This window comes from Malus sylvestris, chromosome 5 (genome assembly GCF_916048215.2).
Source record: "Malus sylvestris chromosome 5, drMalSylv7.2, whole genome shotgun sequence".
NCBI classification, from domain to species: domain Eukaryota; kingdom Viridiplantae; phylum Streptophyta; class Magnoliopsida; order Rosales; family Rosaceae; genus Malus; species Malus sylvestris.
Genome location: NC_062264.1, coordinates 19,007,033 through 19,017,067, shown reverse-complemented (window position 1 = coordinate 19,017,067; position 10,035 = coordinate 19,007,033). Strand labels below are relative to the sequence as shown.

At 38.9% G+C, this 10,035-nt stretch overlaps 1 protein-coding gene across 6 annotated transcripts; it reads left to right on the top strand.

Moving 5' to 3' along the window:
* The first annotated feature begins 760 nt into the window (after positions 1 to 760).
* Positions 761 to 9,049, top strand: LOC126622489 (homeobox protein HAT3.1-like). Of its 6 annotated transcripts, none has more exons than XM_050291296.1 (10): positions 761 to 1,197; positions 1,933 to 3,649; positions 3,853 to 4,018; positions 4,244 to 4,367; positions 4,459 to 4,571; positions 4,669 to 5,247; positions 6,427 to 6,798; positions 7,761 to 7,850; positions 7,953 to 8,289; positions 8,599 to 9,049. In XM_050291296.1, the coding sequence occupies exons 2-10, from the start codon at positions 2,226 to 2,228 to the stop codon at positions 8,628 to 8,630; spliced, it is 3,237 nt and encodes a 1,078-aa protein (XP_050147253.1). In that variant the 5' UTR covers positions 761 to 1,197; positions 1,933 to 2,225; the 3' UTR covers positions 8,631 to 9,049. The 6 variants fall into 6 exon arrangements, with proteins under 6 accessions (XP_050147253.1, XP_050147252.1, XP_050147251.1 ...); XM_050291295.1 differs by lacking the exon at positions 8,599 to 9,049 and adding an exon at positions 8,495 to 8,595; XM_050291294.1 differs by lacking the exon at positions 8,599 to 9,049 and having other exon boundaries at positions 762 to 948; positions 1,037 to 1,197; positions 7,953 to 8,595.
* Positions 9,050 to 10,035: the final 986 nt, after the last annotated feature.

Below are 10,035 nucleotides of genomic sequence, written 5' to 3'. Positions count from 1 at the left end.
CACTAGTGGAATCAAATATGATGTCAGTTATCGCAGAAGCACTTTGAATCCAACTCGAATGAAGTGATAAACACGTCCTTTCTATGGAACCAACTGCACAACCTTCAACCAAAGTTCCCTGATTTTCTTCATTGATGTCTAGAATTTCTGTGAGGCTGGACAACGCAAGCATGGACCAACTATAACTAGGTTTGGAACGGAAACCAAGTTTTCGATAGGAAAGATGTATGACCAAACACAGGAGAGGTGTTTTTGGACAAATACAAGACTTACTAAAGACGGTAAGTGTTGACGTCATGAGGGGAATAGTTTAAATCCCAAGAAATTTTGAATTCATGCTGGGTACCATTTTAATTAATTGATAGGTCATTTATGACCCAGTTTCACCTTAAACTCATTATGATGGATTTGTTTTCAACTGTTCAATTTTCATCTAACGGTCCACATCCTGTCCACACGCAAGATCCGCAAAGCTGCGTCCGCACCTTAGAAATGACGTTAAGTCGTTTCCCGCTTCGATTGTGTTTCATCTTTATCTCGCTCCTTGCACAAAAAGGGGCTTGTAGAGTAGGATGCGGGAGAAACCCATACAAATACTTGGGCCTGGGCCTGGGCCTAATAAAGCAATCACGTTCATGTCAGTCGCCACCTCCAAACGAAAAAAAAACCTTCTCTTTATTCCTCAAGGCCCAGCCCACTCGGTACACGAAAACACGCACCGCAAGCACAAAATAGCAGAGAGAGAGAGAGAGAGAGAGCGAGCGCGCAACGGTGGCCCAGATTTATAGAGGACTGTGTTTTAGTGGGAACCGCTTCTTTTCCCTCGGCGGTGTCAACAACTATCGGGACCGCACACAACCACACAACATAGATCCGTTTCCCTTCCCTTCCCATCCCAACCTCCTCTCTCTCTCTCTCTCCAGCGGTGTCAACTGCTAATTTCACCGGGTAACTTTTTACCTTAACTTACATTTTTACTTGAATTTTTTTTTCTTCTAGAAAATTAGGTTTCTGAGAAAAGAGCATCATGGTTTAGGCCTTGTTGTTGTTCTTCTTCTTCTCCAATTTTGATTATTGTTGGAGAAGTTGCCTGAACTTACTGAGTTTCGGTGGCGAAGAAGTGAGCTCAGCTGCGGATAAGTTGAAGTAGTTTGCTTTCTTTGTACTGTCTCGGCGTTTCTCGGCAACCAAACAGAGGTTAAGAGTTAAGGGCTAGAAAGAATGCTTCTTGTTATGCTTGTCTCTTTTAATTTTTGTTTGTTAAAAAATGGGTTTGTTTGAGGATGCTTTTTAAAACTTAAAAAGTATAGTAGCTGGACATAAGTATCTACGAATTGATGTAATTAATTGCCAGCGTTTAGGCATTACTGCTGAGTTTTGTGTTATTAATTTCAGCATTAAGACCATTTTTTTTCCGTGAATTTTTTTAACGTTAACATTTATTTATTTATTTTTATTCTCTAATAAGTAGTTGTCTCTAACAATGTTGTCTTTAAATACGACCCTGTATAGGGGAGGGGGATTTTGGCTAAGCCACACAATGGGCAACCTAATTTGGTCCATTCACAAGATTCGAAGACCTCTCATTTACAAGTGAAGAGGAATACCATCAGACCATAGTACTTAGTGGCAATACGAACATGTATAAATTAAGATATAGGCAAGATGCATTTCATATGTACACTCTCGGCGAGATTTGTGGTGCCAAGTAAGTTCACACTAGAAAATTTAGACAATGGATCAAGGGCTACGATAGAATAGGTTGCGTAATCTTTACTACAAATACAAGTTTTTCAGAGTTTCAGTGGAATTCTCGTTCTCATGATATGTGTTGACAGTGTTGCATAGCGTGGCTAGTTTTATGTTCTGCCCAACTCTCTCATCACTACTTATTTCCTGTCAATCTTATAATCTTTTTACTCCTGCTTGCAGGTGACATTCAATGCAACACCGTCGAGAGTGTTTTTATGGATGGAAGTCGTATTTGCACTGTCATTTTGGGGTGAGGCGTATTGTATGTTAAAGATTTTATATTTGTTAAATATGATCAGATAGCAGAGTGGAAAGAGTTGTTGGTCAGTTATTATCCTGATTAGTTATTTGAATAGCATTACTACCCTTTCTCTTGGGATTGGGTCCTCGGAAAAATACAACCAATTTCTTCACAGAGTATCAAACAGACAGAGTTACTGATATTTATCTGTGCATATTATTATCAACGTAATATGGCCGATACTGCACAACTGGATATTACTTCAGAATGTGATAGCAGTTATGCAACAAAATGCCAAGAAGAAGGTACGTCAGGACAGATGCATGAAATTGGTTCTGAAAGTCAATGTAGTGAACCAACCAAACAAAACATTGGGTGCGCCATTGTCCAGAATGAGCTACGGGAAATCTGCAATGCTGGTGAACAATCACAGTCATTATCTGAAAATGTGACTGAGAATTCTCATCTTGAACAATTGGGATTGCCTTCTGAAAACGTGAGCAAGAGTAGTCAAAGTGGAGCTGAAAATGTTTTTGCAAAACAGGGATATCAATCCATTTCTGGATATAAACAAGATGAATCGTTACAAACCACAGCTGCAGTGTTTCCCTGTACCATGAAGGACCAACTGCAATCATTTTCTGGAAACATGAGCAAGAATTCTCTTATTGATCAAATGGAAATGCCTTGTGAAGATCTGGGTGTGAATGGTCCAACCCATAAAACTTCATTCTCTGGACAAATGCCATTGGAACAGAAAAATGATTGTGGTTTTGGAACTTCATCTAGTGAACTAGCTGAAGAAAAGCATCCTTCTGCCTCAGATCATGTACAAAATGAACAGTTACAAGCAATTATTCAAGTACCCATCTGTGGTAGCAATCAACACTTGCAGTCATCTAGTGAAAATGTGAACAGGACTTCTCTTAACGAACAAGCAGGACTGCCATCTGAAGATCTGTCAAAGACTTGTCAGACTGACAAAGTTTCATGCTCTAACCAGACTACATTACAGGAGATCAATGAATTTGGGTGTGGAAGTGTACACGGTGAACCAGAAACACAAAAAGATCAGCTTGACTCTGTACCTGCTCATAATAATGAAGTTACAACTACTGAAGCAGCACCCAGCTCTATTGTTTTTGAACAATCAAGGCCTTGTATTGAAGCTATGACCCAGGATTCTCCTACTGGACATTTGGAACTACCCCTTAAAGATGCAAGCAAGAGTCCTCCTATTGATAAAGAAATGGAACAACTTCCAGCAGATGTGACCCAAAATTCTAGTCTTGAAAAGACGGAAAAGCCATCTAAGAATGCACCGAAGGATAAGCAGAATCCAAAATCAAGAAAGAAGAAATATGTGTCAAAATCTTCCGTTGGCAGTGACAGAGTTCTGCGCTCAAAGACAGGGGAGAAGACTAAAAATCCTAAATTAAGTAATGATGTTTCAACTCTTGAATCAAGTAATAGTGTTGCAAATCCAAGTAATGTTGAAGGCAAAAGAAGGAAGAAGAGAAAGAAGAGACAACTGAATAAAGTCATAGATGATGAATTTTCAAGAGTCAGGAAACATCTGAGATATTTGCTGAACCGGATAAGCTATGAGAAATCTCTGATTGATGCTTACTCCGGCGAAGGATGGAAAGGATCCAGGTGCATAAGTTGTCTTTATTTATCAGATGCTAGAGGATTTAGATATTTTTGTTTCAGAAAGATCTTGATTTTTTAATACTTGAGGTCTTCTAGTATATGGTTTTTTTGTCAGCAATTTGGTCACATTTAATTTTCTACTTTTTATGTTGAGTAGTATCTTGGGCTTTGGCTTCTGAGTTCTGATTGCTTTTGTAATTTTGCAGCCTAGAAAAACTGAAGCCAGAGAAGGAGCTTCAAAGAGCGACTTCTGAAATACTTCAACGCAAGTTGAAGATAAGAGATCTATTTCAACGTCTCGATTCGCTATGTTCTGAAGGAATGTTTCCAGAATCTTTATTTGATTCCGAAGGACAGATTGACAGTGAGGATGTAGGAGAATTCTTCAATTTTAAGTTGTTCCACTTGTTAAGAAAATTATATTTCTCTCCTTTGACATGATTTGTCATCTGATTTAATTTTCCTCTGGCATGAGTCACATGACAATACTGTTATGTTTTTCTATTTGTGCTTTTTACGTATGGGTTCTGATTTCTGATTCTTTTCTGTTTCATGCATAAAATGTTATGGTATATTAAAACTTATATCATTGGGCAGATATTCTGTGCAAAATGTGGATCCAAGGACGTTTCTCTTCAGAATGATATTATACTCTGTGATGGCGCTTGTGACCGTGGGTTCCACCAATTCTGTTTAGAACCACCACTATTAAGTGAAGACAGTAATGTCCAAAGCACTCCCTTGTGTGTGTTTTTTTTTTTTTTGTTTTACTTATTATTGCTTAGTTGCTCAATTATTCATTTGGCTTGCAGTTCCACCCGACGACGAGGGTTGGCTATGCCCTGGATGTGACTGCAAAGTTGATTGCTTTGATTTGCTTAATGACTCTCAAGGAACAGATCTTTCTGTTGCCGACAGCTGGGAGGTCAATGTCAAAAGCTGTTGTGCGTTTTTTTTTTTTTTTTTTTTTTTTTTTGGCTTAAACACTCTGATCTCTTATCGCACTCCTATTTCATCTGCAGAAGGTATTTCCTGAAGCGGCTGCTGCAGCATCAGGACATAATCAGGAGCACACCCATGGACTTCCATCAGATGATTCTGATGATAATGATTATGACCCTGATGGTCCAGAAACAGATGATGAAGTTCAGGGAGAAGAATCAAGTTCTGATGATGAATCTAAATATGCATCTGCATCTGATGGACTAGAGACTCCAAAAAATAATGACGAGCAGTACTTAGGACTTCCTTCTGACGATTCAGAGGATGATGACTATAATCCTGATGCTCCAGAAGTCACTGAGGAACTTAAGAAGGAAAGTTCAAGTTCTGATTTTACATCTGACTCTGAGGATCTTGGAGCTTCTCTTGACGACAATAATATGTTTTCCGAAGATGTTGAAAGTCCCAAGTCAATGTCATTGGACGAAAGTGGGCCTCTTAGAGGCTCCGGCAAACAAAGTTCTAGACGTGGGCAAAAGAAACAACCTTTAAAAGATGAGTTATTATCTTTATTAGAGTCGGGTCCTGGCCAAGCTGGTGCAGCTCCTGTTTCTGGGAAAAGGCACATAGAAAGGTTGAACTACAAAAAGCTGCATGATGTGAGTGTCTTTTCTAAGTGTATCATGGTTCTATGATCATACCATCTGCACTTGTTGCCTTCTATAATATCGTAGTATGGTATTTATTTCTACTCCACAAGTTTCCCAGTATGCTTGGTTGTTTTGAATTAGAGAATATGATTCTTTTCTCCCTTAGACTTGGTAATAATTGATACTTTAGGGCTCAAAACTTTGATTGTTAAAACTGTGTCCTATCATTCTTGAGTGTCCTGCTGTTGTGGTGGTACTACAGATAAATGCATCACGTAGTCACCTATCCTAGTAGTTCCCTTAGACATAGTAATAATTGGTACTCTAGGCCTCACAACTTTGATCGTTAAAACTTGTCCATTCTATCATTTGTGAGTGTCCGGCCGTTGTAGCAGTACCGTAGATAAATGCATCATTACCTGTACACCTGCCTTATTAGTTGTAAACTGATTTAGGATACAAGCAGTCTTTGACTTGAATGAATTTGGCGATCATCGGGACTGGGCTATTCCTTCTTGGAGAGACCTGAATAACACTTGTTTGTAGCTCGTCTCTGAATATTGGGAATTCCTCATGTTGTACTTTTTGGAAGCACTGCAATTCGTCTCCTCTAGTCCTTGTTTATCTCCACAAACATAGTATCTTTCTTTCTTTTTTAAGAAAACAGTTTGCTTCAACTTGTAACTTATAGTTATTTGAACTAAATATTAATTTCTTTCAGCACAAGGAATGCAAATCCATGATAACTAAACTCTTGACCAGCCTCACGTGGTTTCTTGTCTTCCTTTCTAACTTAAGATTTGGTTGTGGTGTAGTAGGTGTTGCAAAATTACTCGTGCGTCTGAAAATTTTTACTCTTGTAATAATGACTGGTAGTGTTCAGTGCTGTGAAATCAATGGCCCTTTACCTTGAAAAATTAAATAATAACTGAAATGTATTATGCAGTATGAATAAGTTATAAACTTATAATTTATAACTTCTGTCTATGTGTTTCATTCCCTTGTTAGTTACGCTTTCTTATCTCGTAAAGTTTGTGCTGTGCTTGAAGATCAACTGTATTGTTCTAGGGCTAGGTTATCAGTAGTTTGGTACTGTGTATCGCAGTTCTACTATGTTTCTCTGTTATTCATGTTTTATCCCAGTCACTGGTTTGCTTATGTTTGCTCTGTTTACCCTGATTTCTATAGGAGACATATGGAAATGTTCGTACTGATTCAAGTGATGATGAAGAGTGGAATGATACTGCTGGACCGAGGAAAAGGAAGAAAGTTACTACACAAGCTCCTACGATGTCACCAAATGGAGACTCATCAAACGTTAAGAATGGAATGATCACCAACAATATAAAACATGATCTAGATGAGAATGAGAATACTCCTAAAAGAACTCCTCGCAGAAATAAAAATACTCCTAAGAGAGCTCATCGAAAGTCAAAGGTTGAAGATACAAGTAATTTGTCGAACAAATCACAAAAAGGCTCTACTCAGTCCGCTTCTACTAGTGAGCAAGGTGGATCATCAAGATCAACATATAGAAAACTAGGGGAAGCTGCAACTCAGGTATTATGGTCCGAGTTTTTTCTACTCTTTCTAGCATATGAAGTCGAAACTTGTTCTTCTCTTATTCCCCTTTCATATATTATACCATCTTATCCTTTGTTCTGTCAGCCTAGTTTTTTTTTTTCCTGTTACAACTTCCACTCAGCTGAGTAAGTAAGCTGTCACGATTATTTGTGCAACTCTTATGTGTTTGCAGTCCTGTTGTATAGTTAACCAAAATTGACATTAACCTCATCGGTTGATATGCTTCCATGTTGATGGATCAACACAATAAACTATGATGTTATCAACCTGATGATAAAGCTCAAAATCCAAGCTTTAGATGGCGTTTCTCCACCTTAAAGAAATTGACCATTGAGGGAACGAGTTAAAAAAAATGGAAAATTTTGATGAAACGCAGCCTATAAAAGATGGGTACTTATGGTACTCAAAATCATGACATGCTGATGGGTTGGCGACATTGGTCAACTGACTTACGACATAGGTATATCGGACAATCTTTGCTCAGCATGAAGTTAGCCCCTATATGAAAGTTTTGTATTTGTGTACATTGTTCTTGTGTATGTACAATACATATATTATATACTCGTATCCAAGTGTCAAATCTCTGGACTTCATTTGGCTTACACCTGTCAACTGACAACAACAAAATTTGAGCATAGTATCCAATTTAAGATCCCATTCTTGACAGTGTCACTTACGTTAAGCCTTAAGGTGTAGAGTATCCCTATGAGCTTAGATTTTAGGTTCTAACTCTAAGGATTTGCGTTACTACTCAGAAGTCGAGAGTTAAAAACTAAAATGTAGCAGAACTTTAAACTTTAAACCTAAATTCTAGGTGAGATGCTCTCTCTCATAGTGAAAAAAAAAAAAAAGAATATCATAATGGTTTTCTTTTTTTTTTTTTTTTTGGTGCCAAAATCATAAAGGCTATTTGAAATGATTGTTAACTGTTATTTCAGCGACTATCCAAATCGTTCAAGGAAAACCACTATCCAGACCGATCTATGAAGGAAAGTCTGGCCCGAGAACTAGGAATAATGGCTAAGCAGGTCAGACCACCTTTTATCTCGGCATCAGTATTACAGTTTCCCTTATTTTTATAAATGTCTTAACAGATATCATAATTTCTTTATCCCGGTATATTATTGCAGGTAAGCAAATGGTTTGAAAACGCTCGCCACTTTTGGAAAGTGAGTGTGGATAAGAGTGCTGCAGGAAATGGCACTCCCTTGCCTCAAACAAATGGAAAGCAACTTGAAAAAGGTGATACACCTATTGGAGATTCTGATCAGAGTGGAGCTCAAAACAAGGAATTACCCAGGACAAATGATCCTATGACAGGTTCCTGCAGCGGGGATGCAAAAGATGGTGAATTGGTGACTCCGAAAAGCAGTAAACGAAAGGCTATAACTCCAAACAATAGAAAGAGAAAGCGTAAATCAGATGATCCTGATCCAGAAAACAAGACACCAGAAACTAATAGAAAAGGTACCGGAGTAATGACTAGACAAAGGAAATCAATTGCTTGATTCAAATTTTGCTCCTCAAGGAGAATAATTTTAACCATGTACCCCTTGCAAGAGAGATCTCTTGTGGGGCGAGAAAATCTGGCAAAATCCTGAAGGATTAATCCAAGAAGTGCGCCAATGTTTCGTGTATCTTGGTGATGAGCTTGGGTTGTTTCCTGTTTCAGGTGAGTCGGAAGAAATTGCACCCCTCACAGATGCTCTATAGTATACTTCTGTACAAAGAGTTCGTCAATTTTAATTACTGAACGTTGTTCTTGCTATCAAACAGCTCCTGTTCTTACCGATCTTCCATTTTTCTGATGCTGTCTGGTCCTGTGCTAGAAATTCACTCGTCACAGTATGACTCCTGAAAGACAATTGAGTGTTTGTACACAACCGTGTAATATGCGGCAAAGGTTCTCTGTGTGGCGCGTTTAGATATTGGTCGTTGGATCTAAACCAACGGACCAGATATTGGTCGTTGAATTGTGGTGGTGGTGGTGGTGGTGGCTGAATTGCAGTGACGATTGTTTCAATGGCGGTGGCGGTGTCTTAAATGGTTGTGGCAGTAGAGATTGGAGATGGAAGCGATGTCTTCAATGCCCAATGCTTTGATTAGAGCCTTAATACTTGTGGTTTAGGGTTTCAGTCTAAGATTTTGGTGACCAGAACCAAATCCTTTATTCTGTCCTCTCTGCATAAATTAAAAAATGTCAATACTAAACACATGTTTAACAAAAGCTCCACGCAAACTTCAAGCTACTCACAAGCTTGACGAACGTTGCAAAGTTGGAAGTCCGGTTTGGTTTACGGTACTGCTACGCCTCCCCATCAAATTTATTTCTAATATTAATGGGAGCTCGGGTGTAGTCAATTTGGATTTTACAGAATTTTAATGGATTTTTTTTAAGTGACATATTTCAAAGGATTTTAATAAACTCTTTTTAATCTATATGGATTTTGGTAGGTTTATATGGATTTTTATTATAGATTTCTTTATGGATTTGAACTCCGCCTATGTAAGTTTATCTTACATTGCCGGTCCCAAGCCCGGGTAAAGGAGGAGGGGGAGGGCGTCAGGTAGTCGACAGCCGGCACTCCACAGTTACGTCGAATCCTTATGAAAATGAATTCAGAACGAAATCGCGCTAAAGCTAGGGCGTCACTCGTAAGTGGCTCGCTGTGTGGCCCGAGCACAGTGATAAGTGAGCAAGGGTCGCTGTATCTCCATAGGCACCCGGATGCAGTGTTAAATGAGCAAGGGGGCCATAGAAACTTCTTTTCGAACGACTCCACTCAAAGTTGTTTGGGAGCATATGCACCTATCAACTTTACACGGGACACACAAAAGAAGTACTTTGATTCCATTGGACGGGGGGGGGGGTGAAGAAGCTAGGACAGAATGGTAGAGTTCAGGAGAGTAGAATGCGTTTAGGAACGTGGAATATAGGAACCTTAACGGGAAAATCTATGGAAGTAGTGGAAGTTATGGTGAGGAGAATGATAAATATTATGTGCCTACAAGAAACTAAGTGGGTTGGTCTTAAGGCAAAGGATCTAGAAAACTCAGGGTTTAAACTTTGGTACTCGGGCACAAATAGAACGAGAAACGGTGTTGGCATCATCGTGGACAAGACCTTGACACAAGATGTTGTAGATGTCAAGAAGGTAGGAGATAGAATCATGGCAATCAAGATTGTAATAGGACAAGAACTTATCAATGTGA